This window comes from Nesoenas mayeri (genome assembly GCF_963082525.1).
Source record: "Nesoenas mayeri genome assembly, chromosome: 14".
In the NCBI taxonomy this organism is placed as follows: Eukaryota; Metazoa; Chordata; class Aves; order Columbiformes; family Columbidae; genus Nesoenas; species Nesoenas mayeri.
The window spans coordinates 17,932,266-17,954,774 of NC_137556.1; the positions used below are offsets into that span (position 1 = coordinate 17,932,266).

The 22,509-nt window shown below is 52.7% G+C and overlaps 2 protein-coding genes across 3 annotated transcripts in view; both read left to right on the plus strand.

The window, feature by feature from the left end:
* Positions 1–1,646: 1,646 nt before the first annotated feature.
* LOC308045895 (protocadherin gamma-C3-like) overlaps positions 1,647–22,509 on the plus strand; it is a gene marked incomplete at both ends in the record, with an annotated part of 64,310 nt that continues 43,447 nt past the window's right edge. The window contains 2 exons of one of the 2 annotated variants that reach the window (XM_080353432.1): positions 1,662–3,434; positions 3,849–4,076. In XM_080353432.1, coding sequence (XP_080209558.1) covers positions 1,662–3,434; positions 3,849–4,076 — 2,001 coding nt within the window. Of the gene's footprint in view, positions 4,077–22,509 lie in introns of both variants that reach the window. The other variant, XM_080353431.1, reaches the window with a different exon arrangement.
* LOC308045657 (uncharacterized protein) lies at positions 6,124–22,466 on the plus strand (the record flags this gene model as incomplete). The annotated part of the gene is given in 7 exon segments (XM_080353069.1): positions 6,124–6,127; positions 7,992–10,835; positions 12,653–12,964; positions 12,967–13,064; positions 13,067–15,508; positions 16,010–16,013; positions 22,234–22,466. Coding segments are annotated over 7 exon segments (5,937 nt in total).

The following is a 22,509-nucleotide window of genomic DNA, read 5'->3' on the forward strand; positions in this document are numbered from 1 at the left end:
GCTACTTCTGCTGTGATTCAGGGTTTTTTTTCCTAGTAATTATTATTTTTTTTTTCTTAGTAGCTATCGGAAACTTTTGTTTGGCGTGTATTATGAGAAAAGTGTCATCATACACTCATTTTTCCTGTTAGAGTTAATATTTTGTCTCTATTAGCTAGACTGTTTTTTGGAATTGGTTTGAAAAGAACGTCAGAATTTACCGATGTTTTGGTTGTTGCGAAGGAGACCAAAAAGCTTTTCGGGGCCTGGGCACTCTCATTTCAGGGCCTGCCTGTTCGGCACAATCTAGGCAGGGAGAACGGGGAGATGACCGAACGGCTATGTGGTGGTCCTAGTTTAACATGAAGAGTTTGCTTTATCCTTTTAATATTTTAATATTTTAATATTTTAATATTTTAATATTAAAATATTTTAATATTTTTTCTTCCTTATGTTCATTCGTATCGCTGCCTTCTGCCTAGCTAGTCTAGAATGGAGCACTAAGTCCTAAGTGCAAGCATAGCTCATAACCAAAAATTCCGAAGTGTTCTTTAATTGGAGGAGAAAATTAGGTGATTCACAGCAGGTTGATTCACAGTGCTGCTGAAAAGTGACAAGGTCAAGAGTGAAGGGTCGTCTCTGAGGTGGACGCCTTTTGAGGGAGAATCTTCGTTGCTGGCTTGTGATATTGTTGGTGCTTGGGAAATTCATGTGGCTGGTGGTGTTCCAGAATGTGTCGGTAGTTCCTGCTGATTGAGTTAATGAGCCTTTTTTCCCAGGGGTTATGAATATCACGTTTTGAATTACACAGCCTGTTTTCTTTTGCTGTCCTTGTACCAGTCATTCAACAATGCCGCTAAAAAAAATCCGGGTGGAGATTCTTGTTTTATACAAATGCGAAAAGACTGCTAATATTCGGCACGTTAAAATAGGGAGATATTTTATAATAAATAGATGGCCATTATCAAGTAATGTTTCTCGTGCGATAAAAATAACTCGCATCGTTAAAGAAAAGTATCACTTACTGAAAAGCCTGTTCTTCATTTCAGTGAGTATATTCATTGCTGGTTTTTTCTATAGGTCGGGATATGGGGCATTAATGGGGCAACTTTAACCTGAGAGGTAGAGAGACAAGTAATTGAAGCTCAATTTCTACAAAAGGGTGGGCAATATGTAATAGAGATTTTACCTTTGAACGGATGGTGTAAGATTGCAATATTCTAAACTTCATATTTTACTTTAGATATATCACCATTACAAAAACGTTTTTTTCCCGTCCAGTAGAAAGAAAGCAAATGACTCAGGAGATCACATCTGGAGAGAAGTGAAATCTCCGTGGCCCCTGTCCCGTGGCCGCGAGCTGTGGGTGCGACGAGCCGGGCGGGCAGAGCTGGGCAGCGCTCGGTGTCTGCAGTGCCGGGAGGAGGCTGCGGGCGCCGCTGTTGACCGAGGAGGAGCGAGAGGAAGACCGGAGCGCTGCAGGCAGCCCCGCCCGCTGCGGCACGGCTCGCTCGCTCGCTGACTGACTCGGCAACTGAGCGCTCGGCGAGTGCCCCGCCGTGCGGAGCCGTGCTGCAGCGAGGCGGAGGGGCCGGCGGCAGCGGCCGGGAGGGGCGAGCAGGGGCCGAAGGAGAAGGAGGGGCTGCCGTTGTTGGTGCGGTGCCGGTGGTGCCGCGGCCGAGATGTGGGCGGCGGGGAGGTGCTGGGGCCGGCGGGAGCGAGCCCTGCTGTGGGGCTTGCTGGTGACGGCGTGGGAGACGGCATGGGGGCAGCTGCGTTACTCGCTTCCTGAGGAGCTGCCGAAGGGCTCGTTCGTGGGCGACGTGTCCAAGGACCTGGGGCTACAGCTGCCGGCACTTCGCGACCGCAGCGTCCGCGTTGTCTCCGAAGGTAGGACGCAGTATTTCGCCCTGCACGGGAAGACGGGACATTTAGTGACTACGGAGAGGATGGATAGAGAGCAGCTGTGCCGGCAGCTGGAGAAATGCGTGCTGCGTTGTGAGGTGGTATTAGAGGGAGATATGCAAGTTTACGAAATAGAAGTGGAAATCTCGGACATTAATGACAACGCTCCCAGTTTCAAGGAAATGGACCTGGAAGAGAGAATGAGCGAGACGACAGCCCCAGGGTCGCGGTTTCCCCTGCCCGAGGCCCACGACCCGGACTTGGGAACGAATTCTGTGCAGAGCTACGAGCTAAGTGGTGACGAGCACTTCTCGCTGGCCGTGCAGGCGGGTCCCGGCGGGGATCAGCGTCCCGAGCTGGTGCTGGCGAAGGCGCTGGACCGGGAGGAGGCGGCGTTTCACGAGCTGGTGCTGAGGGCGAGCGACGGCGGCGAGCCAGCGCGGACGGGCACGGCGCGGATCCACGTGGCGGTGCTGGACGCCAACGACAACGCTCCCGTGTTCAGCCAGGCGGAGTACACGGTGCGTGTGCCGGAGGACGTGCCCGTGGGTTCCACCATCGTCATTGTTACGGCCACGGATGCCGACGAGGGGCTCAACGGATACATAAAATATTCACTGAAGAAGGCGACGGACTTGGTATCGGAGATTTTCCATCTGGACGTCGAGACAGGAGCAATCACGCTGGTGAGGAGCCTGGACTTCGAGGAAGGCGACTCGTACGAAATGGACGTTCAGGCACGTGACGGCGGGATCCTTTTCGACACGGCAAAGGTCACGATTGCCGTGACAGACGTCAACGACAACGCGCCGAAAATTTCTGTGCGGTCGTCACTGAGCGAGATCTCTGAGGACGCCCAGTCGGGGACCGTGGTGGCCCTACTGCACGTGCAAGACCGGGACTCAGGGGCGAATGGCGAGGTTCGGTGCTCTCTCGACGGGGACGTCCCGTTCTTACTGCGCAGCTCGCGAGGCAGCTACTACAGCGTGGTGACGGCTCGCGAGCTGGACCGGGAGCAGGTGCCGGAGTACAACGTGACAGTGCGGGCGGTGGACGGCGGGTCGCCGGCGCTGTGGAGCAGCGCGGTGCTGTGTCTGCGGGTGCTGGACGTGAACGACAACGCGCCGGTGTTCGCGGAGGCGCGCTACAGCGCCCGCGTGCCCGAGAACAACGCGGTGGGCGCTCTGGTGCTGAGGGTGCGGGCGTGGGACGCGGACTGGGGGCAGAACGCGCGCGTGCGGTACCGGCTGGGGGAGGGGCGTGTGCGGGGCGCGCCGCTGTCGTCGTACGTGTCGGTGGAGGCGGAGACGGGCGCTCTGTACGCGCTGCGGTCGTTCGACTACGAGGAGGTGCGCGAGGTGGGGCTGTGGGTGCGGGCGGAGGACGGCGGCGCGCCGGCACTGAGCAGCAACGTGTCGGTGCGGCTGGTGATCGTGGACGAGAACGACAACGCGCCGCAGGTGCTGTACCCGCCGGCGGCGCCGCTTGCGGCAGGCGCGGGCTGGGCGGGCGTGGAGCTGGCGCCGCGCTCGGCGGAGCCCGGGGCGCTGGTGGCCAAGGTGGTGGCGGTGGACGCGGACGCGGGGCAGAACGCGTGGCTGTCGTACGAGCTGGCCAAGGCGACGGAGCCGGGGCTGTTCCGCGTGGGGCTGCACAGCGGTGAGGTGCGCACGGCGCGCTTCCCGCTGGCCCGCGACGCGGCGCGGCACAGCCTGGTGGTGGTGGTGAAGGACCACGGGCGGCCGGCGCTGTCGGCCACGGCCACGCTGACGGTGGTGCTGGCCGAGAGCGTGGCCGAGCTGCTGGCCGAGCTGGGCAGCGCGGCATCGGCGGCGGCGCCGGGCGAGCCGGCCGGCAGCCTGACGCGCTGGCTGGTGCTGGCCGTGGCGGTCGTGTCCTTCCTCTTCCTCGCCTTCCTGCTGCTGCTGCTGGCGCTGCGCCTGCGGCGCTGGCGCCGCTCGCAGCTGCTGGCGGCGGGCAGCGGCGCCTTGCGCGGCGTGCCGGCCTCGCACTTCGTGGGCATCGACGGCGTCCGCGCCTTCCTGCACTCCTACTCGCACGAGGTGTCGCTCACGGCCGACTCGCGCAAGAGCCAGCTCCGCTTCTCGGGCGCCAGCTGCTGCGACACCCTCCCGGCCCGCCCGCCGCCCGACGAGCCCGCGCCGCTGCTCGGGGAGGACCCCGCCTCCCCGGTGAGTTCCATGACTGCCCTTTCTCCGCGACGCTTCTCTCTGCTGCTGCTCTGCCCTTTCACTGCTGCGTTCTGCTGCGTCTTGCCTGGGATTGTTTGGTTAAAGGGAAATACAAGCTGCGTTCTTCAATTCGTTGTTAGTAGGTGGCTTTTGGTGGAGCTGGACGTGGGATCGTTGCTCAGGGTTACAGTTGCTGTTGGAGGCAGGAGAAGTGGTGTTGCTGCTGGCCTGGGTTTCGTTTAAGCAGTTTGGTTTTAGATGACATGCTAGATTCTTTTTGATTTTCCCCGTCAGATGTGTGATACTGTTTTCCCAAACATTGCTGGTTCTTCTGAACGGTTGTGTTGCCTTAGTAACAAATCGAAGTTTGCGTTATTAGCACCGTCAAGTGTCTTCCCGACATAAAGAGATGTATTCTATCAGCAATTACTAACCTAAGTACAGGCAAGCACTGGAGCACTCCCGGTTCAGTGCTCTCCTTTAACAAAGATAATAACGATCTGATGGATTTCCTCACCTTGGTGTTTGAACATCGTGGAACATGCATAATAAGTTGAGGGGGTTTAATATATAAATATGATCTTTGTTCATTATAAGCCCATTCTTATACTAAGAATCATGCCCACACCTGCGAAGACTTTGTGTTTATATTCGACTGCTTCATATCGGGTAAAGAACCCAGCTTTTGGGACAACAGTATGATAGTGGTGTGTATTGAAGAGAAATGTTCTGGGCAACTGACCTTTGATGGCATGTGCTTGTAAATTCAGAGGATCAAAGAACACCATGCAAATTGTGAAGGGCTGGATATTGTCTATTATTCAATTAAAGGCTGTGAGTGTAGAGTAAGGAGGGTGAGAGGATGGATTCCAACCAGGAAAATAGATGGGTCAGTGTGGCTTTGTCTAAGTAATGGTTTGATTTCATGGCTGGTGCCAAGGCCTGTGCCATGTTTACTGTGATTCTGGATTCCTTGTCCCGAAAGGCAATGGTAGTTCTGTAATCCTAAAGTGTTTGCACAATAACTGTGCATATAGAATGGTGATCCATGTGGAGAGAAGACTGAAGCCAGCAGGAAGGAGTGAGGGGTGAGGTGATGATGCTATAGAAGAACAGATGGTCATTTCCTCACCTGTCATGTTTAAAACAAGCATGTGCTAATGGAGTACCATGCAATTTGAGTTGATTGTGTACAATAACTTTGGCCTAAGAAATGTTATTCCAACTGATCCGTTTACTTCTGTATATTTCTATCTCTTCCCTTGCTTCTTGTCATAAGCTTCTTGTCATGAACTTGACCTCAGGGTTTCTGATCAAATTGGGAAGGTCACCTCTGTTCTAGTTGTCTGAGTGCAGGTGCCTTCCCTGTACACACCTTTTCTCTGCTGCTTCTCTGCCCTTCCCCCACCATATTCTGCATCCTGCAGAGGGAGGTTTGGTTACAGGGAAGGCAAAGCTTTGTTTTGCAATGCACTGTGTGCTGCTGCATCATGCTTTGAGGCAATGAATGTGGGATTGTTGCTCAGCATTACAGCTGATGAAGGAGGCAGGAGAAATGGGGCTTTCATTGAACAATCGTTATTTAGGATGAATGTAAGCCAGTATTGGAAATGAAAGTAGAGACACCTGTGCTTGCTTTAGGGTGGGTCTTGTACTTGGCTCATGTGTTGCTCACACAGCCCGTTCCTCAGCCAGCAGTGACAGCAGTGTAATTTTGTGCACCAGAATGCAGGGTGTGTTTTCCACATCGGAGGTACTTCTTCTCAACGGAGGCAGCAGATTCCCTGTTGCTTGCGGTAATTTCCTTGGATGAGTCCAAATGAGCTCCAAGTATCATGTTGTGGGAGAGGATGGAAGAGAAGTGAATGTACTTTTGTTAAGAGTTACATTCTAAAATATGTGTGCGCACATAAGCACTGGTTGGTCACCTTGGTTGTGATCTACCACTGTGCTCTTCCAAAGATGGAGTGGAGTTAAAGAATGGGATGTTTGCAGACTGAATGTTGTGCTTATAGACTGTATAAGCCTCTTCTTTGACCTTCGAATTATGGGTAAAGTGTTAGAAAGAAGAGAATGTTGTCACAGTTTCTGCTGGGATGCCTTAAAAAAGAGCATGACACTTCACCAAATATATTCTTGCTCTGAAGGCTTATTCATTTATGTTTTTTATACCACCTTACAGCTTCATTCATATTTTTATCTGATGTATGGCAGCACTTGATCTTTTGATACTAAGTGCTTAAAAGTGATGCAAACAGTGTGTAAGGAAGAGAGTAGAAGCATTCTTAACAGCGCTACTGGTTAGAGAAGTTGTTTTCTTCTGTGCTTCTTACCAGCTGGTGAGCACATTCTGAATCTTACAGTATTTTGAATGATCTTATGAGAACGAACTTGCTGACCAGAAGAAGCATGTTCACATGGCAAACTTGTGGGCTCTTCAGTCAAAGGAGGGTTAACGTCCAATGGATCATTGCTGTCCTGTGCGCACCTTTCATCTGCTTTACCATTCATCATCATGTCTTTTGCAGAGATGTTCGGGCAGCGCTGTAGCTGAGTGTAGCAAGTATGTCCTAATGCCGATATAATGTTCATGTCTTGCTTGGTAGCATTCCATAAAGGATTGTGCTATTAGATATACACAGGTATTTTCAATGTGAATGGTTTATTAATATCAGGTTTTCCAAACCCCTGTTGTTCAGGGCTTTATTTATCACTGTCTTACAAGACATTCTGATTTACTAGTAATTATTTGAAATATATGTAAGCAGTACCTTAGAAATGCAATCACAAATGATGGCAAAGGGCAAAGTTCTGCATAAATACCTGCTCAATATTGATAAGTGGCCTTCTTGTCTTTGTCACTCCATCTGATGTAAAATGCGACTACTTCTTTGTGAGAATGGCCTAGTTGCTGAGGAAGAGTATTTTCACAGAAATATGTCTGAATGGCCATTTGCTGATAACGGTAACAATGGAAGAAGCTTGTGAAGGAGATACAGAGTCACTTAGTCCATGCTTCTGTATGGTTTGAGGGAGCAGTGAGAAAAGCATAATCAGGAACTGAGTTGTCACCAGCAAACTGTGAATGAGCACAGAAGTCATCTCTTGTTTGGATCAGCCAGAGTTTAGGGAAGTCTGCTGTACCTGTAGTTTCCAAATTCGTGGTCAGTGTAGTGCTTCAAATGATGCAGATGGTCACAATGTGCGCTGCTGTCTCCATGGTCATGAAGCAAGATCTGTTGCTTTGCAGAGACTCTTTTATTCTGTGATTTTCTTTGATTATCGATGAGAGATCATGTTATCATACAATGAGGTACTGAGGACGATCAAGTACTTTCCATAGGTGATGAAAGGTTTTACCCTTTCTGTTTTCTGACAGCCCTACACCTGGAGTGTTCTTTGTATTATGGGTTCAAATCGTTGTCTTGGTGTCATAAGCAAACTGCCTTCTCTAGTGCTGCCCGTCTGACTGGTAATTGTAGTATGCTTGGCACGTGGGAACGTTTCTGCTGCACTTCCATGTTACTAGATGTGCATAATTACCTTGTTCCCTAAAGGAGGTAATTCTGAATAAATGCTTTAAGACGTAGGTCTGGATTTTCCTTTCTACGAGAGCTTCTACTCTGAAGTACGCTACAGCTACTGCTCCTCACAGCTCGTACAATTGAAATAAAAGAGTTGGAGAAAGATGAGTCGCTGCAAGAGTAGAAGCTGTTGATAGATGTCATATATTTGCTGCACAGCGCACCAGCTTACTGTGCTCTGCTGTACGAGGTCTGCTCACTCCTCCACCGCTCGGGAACACGTTCCCCGCCAGACTCTTCACTTCGACGATGAACAGAGCTGCCTGCTTCGCCTTGCCAGGGATATGAGCAAAGTCGCCAAACTTGAAAGCCGAATCTGGCTTTTCCGTAGCCGATGGCACCGACTCGCGGCAGCTGCTGAGAGCGCGGCTCGGAGCGCAGGGACCGAAGGCCCGGGCGGCATCAGGCGGCTGCGGTGGCGTCGCGGCGCCTCCGGGTGCCGCTGTTGGCCGAGACGGAGCGGCGCTGGAGCCGGAGCCGCAGCCGGAGCCGCCGCAGCGTCCTGCCCCCGCAGGCTGCTCGCTCGCCTGGCGCCAGCCAGAGCGGCAGCGGCACGGTCAGCAGTGGCGAGAGGCGGCGCGAATTGGCGAGGAGCGGTGTCCGAGACGGCGCCCACATTACTCGCTATTTGCGGAGAGGGGCTGGCAGGAGGAAGGGCAGCGGCAGGAAGGAGGAGCGCGACGAGCGCTGCCGAGAATGGCGGAAGAGCAGAGGCAGAGGCGGCGGCGAGCAGGCGGGCTAGTGCTGCTGCCCGCTTTGCTGCTGGGCTTGTGCTGGCGGGCGGCGGCGGAGCGGCTCCGCTACACCATCCCCGAAGAGCTGGGCAGAGGCTCGCTGGTGGGGCCGCTGGCGCGGAACCTGGGGCTGAGCCCGGCGGACCTACCGGCACGGAAGCTGCGGCTGGCGTCTGCCGCGAATAGGCAGCTGCAATACTTCACGGTGAGCGAGGAGAGCGGGAACCTGTACATGAGCGAGAGGCTGGACCGGGAGGAGATGTGCGGCAAGGCGGCGTCCTGCTCCGTCAGCTTCGAAGTGCTAGTGCAGAACCCACTCAACGTTTTCCATGTCGAGGTGGCCATCCAGGACATCAATGACAACTCCCCACGCTTCATGCGAGACAATTTCTACCTAGAGATCAACGAGCTGACTTCTCCCGCCGCCCGATTTGCAGTGGGTCTGGCCGAAGACGCGGACGTGGGCAGCAACTCGCTGCAGGGCTACGAGCTGGAGGCCAACGGGTACTTCGTGGTGGACGTGAAGGAGAGTCCGGACGGCAGCAAGTTCGCGGAGCTGGTGCTGCGCCGCCCGCTGGACCGGGAGCGCGAGCCGAGCCTGCGTCTGGTGCTGACGGCGCTGGACGGCGGTGACCCGCCCCGGAGTGGCACCGCCCAGCTCTGCATCAACGTCACGGACGCCAACGACAACGCACCCGTGTTCGCGCAGGACCGGTACCGGGCGAGCCTGCGGGAGGACGCGCCGCCGGGGTCGACGGTATTGAACGTCTCCGCTTCTGACGCGGACGCCGGCACCAATGCCCTTATCACTTATGGTTTCGGGGAAACGCCTTCCAAGCTGCTTCAGAAGTTCGTAATGGACGCAGAGAGTGGGATGATCACACTGCAGGAGGCGCTGGACTTCGAGGATACGCGATCCTTCAGCCTGACCGTGGAGGCGAGGGACAGGGGCGGTCTTTTAGCTCACTGCAAAGTGGAGGTGGAGGTACTGGACGTGAACGACAACGCGCCCGAGATAACGATGCTGTCGGTGTCGAGCCCGGTGCCCGAGGACGTGCCGGCAGGCACGGTAGTGGCTCTCCTTAACGTGAATGACCGGGACTCCGGGGAGAACGGGGAGGTGTCGTGCGAGCTGTCGGGCGAGGCGGCACTGTCACTCGTGAAGTCGTCAGGCAGCTCGTACAAGGTGGTGACGGCGAGCGCGCTGGACCGGGAGCAGGCGGCCGAGCACCGGGTGACGGTAGTGGCCAGGGACCGGGGCCGGCCGTCGCTGTCGAGCAGCACGGCGCTGGTGCTGGAGGTGTCGGACGTGAACGACAACGCGCCGGTGTTCGAGGAGGCCGCCTACAGTGCCTACGTAATGGAGAACAACGCGGCGGGCGCGCCAATACTGCGCGTGCTCGCGCGGGACGCGGATGCGGGCGCCAACGGTCGCGTGAGCTACTGGCTGGCGGGCGGCAGCGCGGACGCAGCGGCGTATGTGTCGGTGGAGGCGCGGAGCGGCGCCCTGTACGCGCAGCGCTCCTTCGACTACGAGCAGTGCCGCGAGTTCGCCGTGGTCGTGGGGGTGCAGGACGGCGGGGAGCCGGCGCGGAGCTCGAGGGCGACGGTGCGCGTCTTCGTGCTGGACCGAAACGACAACGCGCCGCGGGTGCTCTGGCCGGCGGCGGGAGACAGAACGCCGGAGGCGGTGACGGCATTGGAGCCGTTCGAGGTGGTGCCGCGTTCGGCCGAGGCCGGGTACCTGGTGGCCAAGGTGGTGGCGGTGGACGCGGACGCCGGACGCAACGCGTGGCTGTCGTACGAGCTGGTGCAGGCGGCGGAGCCGGCGCTGTTCCGCGTGGGGCTGCACAGCGGCGAGGTGCGCACGGCGCGGGCCGTGTCGGAGAGGGACGCGGCCAAGCAGCGGCTGGTGGCCGTGGTGAAGGACCACGGGCAGCCGGCGCTGTCGGCCACGGCCACGCTGCACGTGGTGCTGGCCGAGAGCTTGCAGGAGGCGCTGCCGGAGCTGAGCGAGCGGGCGGCGGACGCCGACTCGGCGGCGGAGCTGCAGTTCTACCTGGTGCTGGCGCTGGCGCTGCTGTCCGCGCTGTTCCTGCTGAGCGTGGCGCTGGCCGTGCTGGCGCGGCTGCGCCGGGCCGGGCCGCCCGCCGTCCTGCGCTGCCTGGGCGCTCAACGCTTGTCCGTGGCCGGCGCCGCCTTCCCCGCCGACTTCTGCGAGGGCACATTGCCCTACTCCTACAACCTGTGCGTGGCGCCGGGCCGCGCCGTGGCCGAGGTCGCTTGGCTGCCGCCGCCGCTGCCCAGCCTGCCCGCGGAGGAGCTTCTGGGTGGGGAGCCCAGCGGGAAGAGAAGCCCGAACAGCATCGCCGGCGCAGGAGAGCCGCCCGCCGACCCCGACGCACCGCAGGTCTGTAAGCCAGCATGGTCTTTGTCTCTGAGCCTTCCCTGACCTCGTGCTGGGGTTAGTGGGCTGTTGGATCTTGGCTTGTCTGCTGAGACGGTTTGTGTTTTCATTGAGGAATAATGTTGTGCCGCCGCTCTTTTGGGAACAGGTTGTGCGAACTAGCACTTATTGCCTCATCAACTGCTCGTCTATAAGGCTTAATGGGGAGGTTCTTGCCACTGCTGGTTCTGTTGTGATCCATGTAGTTTTCTTCCTAGAAGCTAGAATATTTTCTTCTTACCAGTCTGCATGGTCTTCTGTTTTGGATGTAGTATGAGAATAACTTTATCACACAGTCATCTGTCCTTGGACAGAAGAAAAATTTCCTTGCCACTAGCTAGACCGTGTTTGGGAGCTGGTATGTAAAGAATATTAGAGTTCACTGATGTTTTGGTTTTTTGTCATGGAGACCATGGACTTTTTCAGCTGGGAGGGAACCAATACAGGACAGCAACTAGATTAACATCCAGGCTGGTCAAAGAGTTATTCCCGAACATTACCGTCGTGCTCGGCATATAGCTGAAGCCAGCCTTACTGGCTTGTTTAGTTCGCTAGTGCATTTTTCCCTTCATTTATGGATTTTTGTTGTTACTGCTATTTGTTATTTTGTTCGGTTTTTTTCTGTCTGCTGTGTGTGTGTGGTTTTTTGTTTGTTTTGTTGTGTTGTTGGTTTTGGGTTGTTTGTTTTTTCCTTTTGCATTTTTGGCCTTTTGTGTTTTTGGTCTCTCTGCAACCGGCTTTTCGGGACCAGGGCCTTTTCCTGGCCTGCCTGTTCGGCACAATCTTGGCAGGGAGAACGGGGGGTGGTGGTTCTTGTTGTACTTCGTTTAACGTGAAGAGTTTGCCTTATACTTCCTTTTTTATTTCTTTGAGTTTTTGTTATGTTTATGCCCATCGCTGTCTGCTACTTTGTTACTCTAAAATGGAGCAGTAAGTCTTAACCGCAAGCATAGCTCATAATCAAAAATTCCAAAGTGTTCTTGAATGGGGGGAGAAAATCGCGTTGATTCAGAGCAGCCCCCGATGTGCAGCTGAAAAGTGACAGGTCAAGAGTGAAGGGTCATCTATGAGGTGGATGCCTTTTAAGGGAGGATCTTCGTTGCCGGCTGGTGCTATTGCTGGTGTTTGGGAAATTCGTCTATGTGGTGGCATTCCAGTATGGGTCAGTATTTAAAGAAGAGTTCCTGCTGCTTGGGTTAATGAGCCTGATATATCTGGTCCCTCAGTTTTATGAATATCACGTTTTGAATTTCAGAGCCTGTTTTCTTTTGCTATCCTTGTACCAGTCTTTCAAGCAGGTATAAAAAATAATGGTGGGAATTGTAGTTTTGGACAAATGGGTAAAGACTCGTAATATTCGGCACTTTAAAATAAGAAAAAATATCTAACACATACGTAGGCATTAGCAAGTAATTATTCCCGTGCAGTAGAAGTATCACGCATCGTTAAAGGAAAGTACGCCTTAGAGAAAAGCCAGTGCAGGACATCACGAGTATCCATTTGTGGGAGTATCTTCCTTGCTGCTTTGTTCTGTAGGTCGGGATATGGTGAATTGATGGGGCCGTATGACGCAATTATGATGTGCAGAAATGGTGAGGGAAAAGAAATTCGAGCACGACTGCTAGAAAAAGCTGTGAAAATAGGTAATGCAGGTTTTGCTTTTGGATAGGTGGCGTCAGAGGGTAATATTCTACACTTCGTCTTTTACTTTACATATATCGCCATTAGGGATACATTTTGCCGTGCGGTAAAAATAATACTACCACGGGAGACTTCTTTCTTCTCCCTGGTCTTAATCGCCTCGATGATAAGAGACGATCTCGGCTGGAGAAAACCCGAAGCAGGAGATCACTCACCGCTGGAGGGAAGCGATGTCTCCGTGGCCACTATCCCGTGCCCGCGAGCTGTGGGTGGGACAAGCCGGGCGGGCAGAGCTGGGCAGCTCTCGGTGTCTGCAGTGCCGGGAGGAGGCTGCGGGCGCCGCTGTTGACCGAGGAGGAGCGAGAGGAAGGCCGGAGCGCTGCAGGCAGCCCCGCCCGCTGTGGCCGGGCTGGCTCGCTCTCTCGCTGGCTGGCTCGGAGGCCGGGCGGCCTGCGAGTGTCCCCGCGGTGTGGAGCCGTGCTGCAGCAGGGGGAGGGACCGGCAGCAGCGAAGGGGAGCGGCAAGCAAGGGCCGGAGAAGGAGTCGTCTCGACAGCCGTCTGCAGGGAGCTTCCGTTGTTAGTGCGGTGCTGGCGGTGCCGCGGCGGAGATGTGGGCGGCGGGGAGGCGCTGGGGCCAGAGGGAGCGAGCCCTCCTGTGGGGCGTGCTGGTGGCGGCGTGGGAGATGGCGTGGGGGCAGCTGCGCTACTCGGTTCCCGAGGAGCTGCCAAAGGGCTCGTTCGTGGGCGATGTTGCCAAGGACCTGGGGCTGCAGCTGCCGACACTCCGCGACCACGGCGTCCGCGTTGTTGCCGAAGGTAGGACGCAGTATTTCGCCCTGCACGGGAAGACTGGACATTTGGTGACGGCGGAGAGAATAGACAGAGAGCAGCTGTGCCGACTGGTGGAGAAATGCGTGCTACGCTGTGGGGTGATAGTGGAGGGGGAAATGAACATTTACGGAATCGAAGTGGAAATTACGGACATTAATGACAACGCACCCAGCTTCCGAGAGGCAGAAAAAGAACTGAGAATGAGCGAGACGACAGCCCCGGGCTCGCGGTTTCCCCTGGCCGAGGCTCACGACCCGGACTCGGGACTGAATTCTGTGCAGAGCTACGAGCTAAGCGGCGACGAGCACTTCTCGCTGGCCGTGCAGACGGGCCCCGGCGGGGACCAGCGTCCCGAGCTGGTGCTGGCGAAGGCGCTGGACCGGGAGGAGGCGTCGTTTCACGAGCTGGTGCTGAGGGCGAGCGACGGCGGCGAGCCGGCGCGGACGGGCACGGCGCGGATCCGCGTGGCGGTGCTGGACGCCAACGACAACGCGCCCGTGTTCAGCCAGGCGGAGTATACGGTGCGTGTGCCGGAGGACGTGCCCGTGGGTTCCACCCTCGTTACCGTCACGGCCACCGATGCCGACGAGGGGCTCAACGGGCACGTGGAGTACAGTTTCCATAAAATTTCAGACCGAGCATCCGAAATTTTCCAACTGAACTCGGAGACAGGAGAAATATCACTTAAGGAGTATTTGGACTTCGAAGAATTCTCTTCCCTTGACCTAGAGGTACAGGTACGAGACGGAGGAGACCTTTCTAACACGGCGAAGATCACGATCACCATAACAGACGTCAACGACAACGCACCAGAGATTTCGGTACAATCGGTATTGAGTACGATCTCTGAGGATGCTCCATCGGAGACCGTGGTGGCCCTGCTGCACGTGCAGGACAGGGATTCGGGAGTGAACGGCGAGGTGCGGTGCAGCATCGCCGAGACCCTCCCATTCCGGCTGGAGAAGTCTTTTGATAATTATTATCGCGTAGTGACGGCTCGGGAGCTGGACCGGGAGCAGGTGTCGGAGTACAACGTGACGGTGCGGGCGGCGGACGGCGGGTCGCCGGCGCTGTGGAGCAGCGCGGTGCTGTGGTTGCGGGTGCTGGACGTGAACGACAACGCGCCTGTGTTCGCGGAGGCGCGCTACAGCGCCCGCGTAGCCGAGAACAACGTGGCGGGCGCGCTGGTGCTGAGAGTGCGGGCGTGGGATGCGGACTGGGGGCAGAACGCGCGCGTGCGGTACCGGCTGGGCGAGGGGCGTGTGCGGGGCGCGCCGCTGTCGTCGTACGTGTCGGTGGAGGCAGAGACGGGCGCGCTGTACGCACTGCGGTCGTTCGACTACGAGGAGGTGCGCGAGGTGGGGCTGTGGGTGCGGGCGGAGGACGGCGGCGCGCCGTCGCTGAGCAGCAACGTGTCGGTGCGTCTGGTGATCGTGGACGAGAACGACAACGCGCCGCAGGTGCTGTACCCGCCGGCGGCGGCGCTTGCGGCGGGCGCGGGCTGGGCGGGCGTGGAGCTGGCGCCGCGCTCGGCGGAGCCCGGGGCGCTGGTGGCCAAGGTGGTGGCGGTGGACGCGGACGCGGGGCAGAACGCGTGGCTGTCGTACGAGCTGGCCAAGGCGACGGAGCCGGGGCTGTTCCGCGTGGGGCTGCACAGCGGCGAGGTGCGCACGGCGCGCTTCCCGCTGGCCCGCGACGCGGCGCGGCACAGCCTGGTGGTGGTGGTGAAGGACCACGGGCGGCCGGCGCTGTCGGCCACGGCCACGCTGACGGTGGTGCTGGCCGAGAGCGTGGCCGAGCTGCTGGCCGAGCTGGGCAGCGCGGCATCGGCGGCGGCGCCGGGCGAGCCGGCCGGCAGCCTGATGCGCTGGCTGGTGCTGGCCGTGGCGGTCGTGTCCTGCCTCTTCCTCGCCTTCCTGCTGCTGCTGCTGGCGCTGCGCCTGCGGCGCTGGCGCCGCTCGCAGCTGCTGGCGGCGGGCAGCGGCGCCTTGCGCGGCGTGCCGGCCTCGCACTTCGTGGGCATCGACGGCATCCGCGCCTTCCTGCACTCCTACTCGCATGAGGTGTCGCTCACGGCCGACTCGCGCAAGAGCCAGCTCCGCTTCTCGGGCGCCAGCTGCTGTGACACCCTCCCGGCCCGCCCGCCCCCCGACGAGCCCGCGCCGCTGCTCGGGGAGGACCCCGCCGTTCCCCCGGTGAGTTCCATGACCGCCCTTTCTCCGTGGCGCTTCCTTCTGCTGTTGCTCTGCCCTTTCCCCGCCGTGTTCTGCTGCGTTCCGCCTAGGGATGTTTGATTAAATGGAAGGCAAAACTTCGTTCGTCAATGCGTTATGAGGTGGTGGCTCTTGTTCTGGGGAGATGAGCGTGGGATCGTCCCTCAACATTACTGCTTGTGTGGGAGGCAGGAGAATTGGGGCTGCTGTTAGCTTGAATTTCTTGAGCGCAGGTCTCTGTGTTTTTATTAGGTCATTACTTTATTATATGTTGCCGAGTGACCCAATCTTCTCCTGGAGGACAGCTGGCGCAAGGCCTTGTTTCTTTTTCACACTCCTGGGATGTGAACGTTGAATTGTTGATCAGCATTACAGCTACTGTTTGAGGCAGGAGAATTGGGACAGCTGTTATCTTGAATTTCGTTAAAGCGGGGTTTTGTGCCAGTATTAGGCATCAGGTCATTTGTCATTTTGCCCCCTTAGATGTGTAATATTGTTTTTCCTGTTAGTATTAGCTTTTCCTAACTGTTGTATTGCGTTATTAGCAAGTGGAATTTTGCGTTATTAGCAGGTTCAGATGTCGTCCCGACAGCACATGTGCTTGAGTAGGATCAGAATGTCTTAATAGGTAACATCAAGACTTCCGTATAGAACTGAGCTGCTCATCGTTTCTACTCTTCTCAGCCTTTCTGTTACTCCTTGATAACGTGGATGAGAAACCAAATGTCTCTGTATTGAACCATATCGCCATGTTTTTCAGCGGGTGCGGGAATAGGCTGGCGAAAAGTGGTTACTCATCGATGTCTGCCTGCCTGCTATGAAGAAGAGAATCCTACACGTTGTGATTATTTGAGAAAGTCTCTGGGTGGCTGCGTGTGAAGGGGTATTGGAGGAGATGGGAGATGATTTTACATATTCCCCGTCTTTCAAAGTTGGCTTATTTCAAACGGAGCTGGATGTGCCTGCGCTTGAAAATACATTGTAGTCGTTACCAGTTAAAGAGATGTCTCCTGTCAGCAGTTACTAGCTTAAGAATATGCAACCCGTGGACCGGTACCGGGTCAATCTGATTCTTAAGCTAAGATGAGAGTGATCTGAGGGAGTTCATTCCCTTGTAGTCTGAACATTCTCAAACACTCATAATAAGTTGAGTTTCTTTAACATATCTTAGGACTGTCAGGTAGCGTGTCCTTTAGATGAGATTTGCTCACTATAAGCTCATTCTAGTACTAAAGATCACGCCCATAGGTGCAAAGACCCCTTCCCAAGAGGAGATCCTAACCCATGAGCAGCGTAGTACAAGAAAATGTTTGTGTAACCATCTGTGAATTTCTAACCAATGCTGGAAAGAAAGCGGAAACGTGGGGAAGTGCTAACCAAAGTCGGAAGTATAAATGATATAAGTATCGAGAAGAATGTGTATTAGTTTGGTCGTTTTATCAGATTCCAGCTGGCCAAGTTGTGGGTTCATTTGCTGTGAATGGCAGTTATTGCACTGTATGTAAAAATTTGAACATCGTGAACTTTCCAGTTACTCATGTGGTGAATAGGGATGATGGTGTCTTTGAGCTGATACTTGGACGACTGGGTCTTTATTGGAGCTGCATGTCACTTATGCATGTGAGATCATTTAATGTTTATTTGAATTAGTGTGATGAGCAGAATAATTACTTTGAGGAACTGTTGCTATGGTCTGTGCTGTGAGATCCTGTGTGAGACTCCTGTGGGCTTTCTACCAACAAGATGCCTTTCTACTACACCTACTACAGCTGACATAATCTGGAATGTTAAGCTATGATTCTTTCACTTCTGCAAGTTTCCCATTCTTGCCTTGTTTGTTGTCCAGGTCTAGAGCTGGGCCTATTGTGGCTGGTAGCCCCCCCAAAATGAGATCTCTTTAACTGTTGAGCTGGGGGAGCAGTTTCCATCCATACCTTGAAGGAGTTCAGCTGCAAAGACAAAGACTTCTATATACTTATGTTTTCCTAAACTGTGACTAAATGACATGGGTTTTAGCCTGTAGCTGACACATGGACAAAATACTGGATATTGTCCATGGTGCAACTAAAGACCATAAATGCAGATCAAGGAGGGTGGGTCACTGTGACTTACCTGAGCAATGCTTTGATATCATGGCTGGTGCCAAGGCCCGTGCCATGTTTGCTGTGATACTGGATTCCTTGTCCTGAAAGGTAATGGTAGCTTTCTAATAATAAAAAATTTGCACAATAACTGTACATGCAGAATGATAGTGCATGTGTAGAAATGCTTATCATTTCTGTGTGAAGTCTCCTTTACGCATTTCTGTCTCCCTGGAACATTGTGATGTAGAGTTAGTTCATAGTTGTAATTAGACTTCCTTTTAGGCATTTATTTCCTGGAAGTTGTCATTCATTTTCCCCATTTCTGGACAGTTTTTTAAAAAAATTCGAATGTGTGAGTGTTATTTTGCAGCAAATTCTTCTTTCAGCCACCTGAGACAGAGCTTTAATTGTGAGGAAAATAAAGTAGAAGTTAAAGGAAAATGTCTTATACTTTCTCAGAAGACTTGGCTTGGGAACAACATCTGTAAGATCTTTACACATATGGTGTCCTATCTGTGGGAGATGAGCAGACCACATATTAGATGAACTGATAGAGCTGATGACTATTTCTCAAAATGAAAGCCCCTACAATGTAGTCCAGAGCAAGACTTCAGTGCTACATTTGCAGCTCAAGGCCTCAATGATGTCCAAGTGCTCTCAGGAATCAATTGCAATGGCTGTAGTGAAGTCTTAGGTGTCCTCTCAGTGAGTTTATCTGACAATACTTTCTCTTCTAATGCTGAGTTGCCTCGCTTGTCTGATTTATGATTTTGTTTTTCTTTACATGGTCTGTGTATGGAGGTTTACGTATAATTACCAACATAGCTTCATCTAGCAATGTGTCGTGTGTTTGTGCCTCTTGCTCATGCTATGGTGAATGTGAAAGGCAGGAGACTTGAGGGTACCTTTCTTGTCTGTTATTGTGTGTGGGCAATACAGGTAAACGTGACTTAGCAGAAGTCACATCTCTGTAGAACTGCACATGTATGACAAAAGAGAGGAGGAGATTCCCCCTAAACCATTAGTTTGATGACCTAGTCTCTGTTGGATGACCACTCCTCTTTTACTTTGGCCATTTATCATCCTTGTGCTTTAGAATCCTTCTGTTTTTCATTAGAATGGTGGTGAGCAGAGAAATGCACCTCCCTTCTTGGTGTGATTGTAGTGTGTTATCCTCTCATGATATGTTTTTGCCAGTTCTGAGAAGGTCAGAAGCAAACCTGCAAGTTGTGTGGGGTTGGAGAGAAGATGGGAGCTCAAGGGGGTGGCTATAGAAGAACAGATGGTCATTTGCTTGCTTATCATGGTTAACACAAGCATGTGCCTATTGTGGTATCATGCAATTTGAGTTACTACATCTGATCCATTCATTTATATATATTTCTCTTCCCTTGCTTCTTGTCATGAGCTACAGCTTGCTCTCAGGGTGTCTGATCAGATGGAGAAGGTGACATCTGTTCTAGTTGTCTGATTGCAGGTGCAGTTCCTGTACCATGTTCTGTGTCGTCTGTAAGGAGTTTTGGTTACAGGGAATGCAAACCTTCATTCAGCAATGCGCTGTGTGCTGGTGGCTCTTCCTTCATGAAGGTGAACAGGGGCTCATTGCTCAATGTCACAGTCAGTGTGGGAGGCAGGGGAAGAGAGGCTGCTGCTGGCTTGAGTTTCACTGCAGCAGAGCTTTATTTCTTTATCACATGCCAGGTTGTTTCTCAATTTGTCCTCAGACATGTATAATACTGTTTCTCCTGTCAGTGTTAGCTCTTCTGAACACGTGTTGCATTATTAGCAAATGGAAGGCTGCACTTTTAGCATGGTCAGATGTCTTTCTGATGGTACGAGTGCTTGAATAGGGTGAGATTCTCTTGAAATTGAATAATTATATCCCCATGTGCAACTTGCAGTGATGGGTTTATATTTTGTACTTTTTATCAGGTCTTATTGCTTGTTTGATTTCATTACCTGCTCGCATGCCTAGTAGCACTTGATCTTATATTGTTTATTATCTATTATCTTTGAAAGTACTGTGTGAGAAACAGAGTACTAAGAATTCTTAATAGGGATACACTGTAGGAAGTTTTTATTGGTTTTTTGTGTTCCTTACCAGCCAGTGAGCAGTAATATTTATAGAATGAGACTTTTACAAGTACATATTTTTTGTTGTTGTTGTTGTTGTTGAATGGCTTGTTAGTTGAAATGTTTTTCTCAAGTCTGTCTTTGGTTCACTTATTTATCACTTTTCCCTTGTAAAACAGTTTTTTTCATTAAACACTTATTATTTAGGATGAATTTAAGCCAGTATTGGAAATGAAGGTAGAGTCACCTGTGCCTGCTTTGGGTCAGGTCTTGTACTTGTCTAATGTGTCAGAGTTGCTCACATAGCCTGTTCCTCAGCCAGCAGTGACAGCAGTGACAACTTTGTGTACCAGAATGCAGTGTGTGTTTTCCACATTGGAGGTACTTCTTTCTCAACTGGGAGGCCATTCCCAGGTGTTGCTGCAAATTCCCTGTTGCTTGTGGGAATTTCCTTGGTTGAATCCAAGTGAGCTCCAAGCATTGTACTGAGGAAGAAGGTGGAAGAGGAGTGAAATTACTTGTTCATAATCGTTACATTCTGAAATATATGTATGCCCATGAGCATACACCATGAGTTGGTCACCTTGGTTGTGATCCACCACTGTGCTCTTCTAAATATGGTGTGGAGTTAAAGAACTGGATGTGTCCAGACTGAATCGTGTGCTTACAGACTCTATAAACCTCTACTTTCGCCATCAAAACATGGGTGAAGTGTTACAAAGAAGGGAGTACTGTCACGGTTTCTGCTGGGGTGCCTTACAAGGAACATGGCACTTCAAGAAATGTCAAGATATTCTTGCTGTGAAGGGTTATTAATTTGTGCTTTTTATGTCAGCTTACAGCTTGTTTTGTATTGTTATCTGTCATGTAGCAGCGCTTGATATTTTTATGCTAAGTGTTTAAAATTGATGTAAACGGCAAGTCAAGAAGGGAGTAGCAAGCATTCTTAACAGTGTTACTGGTTAGAAAGGTTGGGGTTTTTTTCCTTCTGTGCTCCTTACCAGCCGGTGAGCACATTCAGAGTCTTACAGTACTTGGGATGATTTTGTGACAAACACAAAGCAACCTTGTGGCCTCTTCTGTCAAAGGAGGCTTAATGTCCAAGGGATTGTTATTGTCCTGTGGGCACTTTTCACCTGCTTTATCATTCGTCATCATGTCTTTGACAGAGAGGTGTACCTAGAGGGAGCAATGTAGCGGAGTGTGTAGCAACAGTATGTCCTAACTCCGATTTGATGTTCATTTCTTGCTTGGTAGCATTTGGTAGTATTTTCTTTGTGAATGGCTTATTAATTCAATGTTTTTCTAAAACTGTCATTTGTTGCTTTATTTATCACTATTGTCTTACAACACATGTTTTGTATTAATGTAAATTAATTGAAATGCATATAACCAGTACCTTAGTAATGCAATCACAAATGAGGAGGAAGGGCAAGGTCCTGCATAAATACCTGCTCAGTATTGATAAGTGGCCTTCTTGTCTTTGTCTCTCCATCTGAAGTGAAGTGTGACTACTTCTTTGTGAGAATGGCCTTGGTGAGACAGAGCCGGTGTTCACAGAAACGTGGCTGAGTGACCCTTTGATAATAACTGCTACAGTGGAAGTCCTGTAGTCAATGTCTTTGTATCTTTTGAGGGAGCAGCAAGAGTGGCATAACCAGGAACTGAGTTAATCACCAGTGAACTATGAATAAGCACAGCAGTCATCCATGGAGTCATCTCTTGTTTGGAGCAACCAGAGTTTAAGGAAGCCTGCTGTACCTGTAGTTTCCAAATCTGTGGTCTGTGTAGCACTTGAAATTATCCAGCTGGTCATAATGTGCCCTGCTGTCTCCATGGCCATGAACCAAGATTTGCTCGTTTGCAGAAGGTCTTGCATTCTGTGTTTTCCTTTGATTGTAGCTGAGAGGTGATGTTGTACTAACAGACACTGAGAAGGATCAAGTATTTTCATAGGTATTGCCCTCAGAGGTTTTATCCTTGACATTTTCAGTCGATCACATGCTGGGAATATTTGTATTGTGGGTGCAAAATACACATCATTGTCTTGGTGTCGTAGGCAAACTGTCTTCTCTAGTGCTGCCCTCCTGACTGGTAATTGAAGCGTGTTGAGCATGTGAGAAACTTTCAGCTCGATGTCCATGTTCTTACATGTGCATACTTATGCATTAACTAAAAGAGGCATTTTTGAAGAAATGCTTTAAGAGATGGCTCAGGTGCTTCCTTTCTACAAGAGCTTCTCCTCCGAAGTACGCCGCACCTGCTGCTCCACAGAGCTCATAAAAATAAGATAAAAGAGCTGGGGAAAGACGACCCGAAGCAAGAATAGGCGTTGGAACATGTCAGACATTTGCTGTACAGTGCACGGGCTTGTACTTACCTGTACTCCCCTGTTCTATGCTGTACGAAGTCTATTCGCTCCTCCACCGCTCGGGAGCACGTTCCCCAGCCAGACTCTTCACTTCCACGATGAACAGAGCTGCCTGGTTCGCCTTGCAGAGGATATGATCAAAGCGGCCAAACTGATAGCCGAATCTCGCTCTTCCGTAGGCGATGGCACCGACTCGCGGCAGCTGCTGAGAGCGCGGCTCGGAGCGCAGGGACCGAAGGCCCGGGCGGCATCAGGCGGCTGCGGTGGCGTCGCGGCGCCTCCGGGTGCCGCTGTTGGCCGAGGTGGATCGGCGCTGGAGCCGGAGCCGCAGCCGGAGCCACCGCAGCGTCCTGCCCCCGCAGGCTGCTCGCTTGCCCGGCGCCGGCCAGAGCGGCAGCGGCACGGGCGGTAGCCGCGAGAGGCTGCGCGGATTGGGGAGCAGCAGAGTCCGAGCC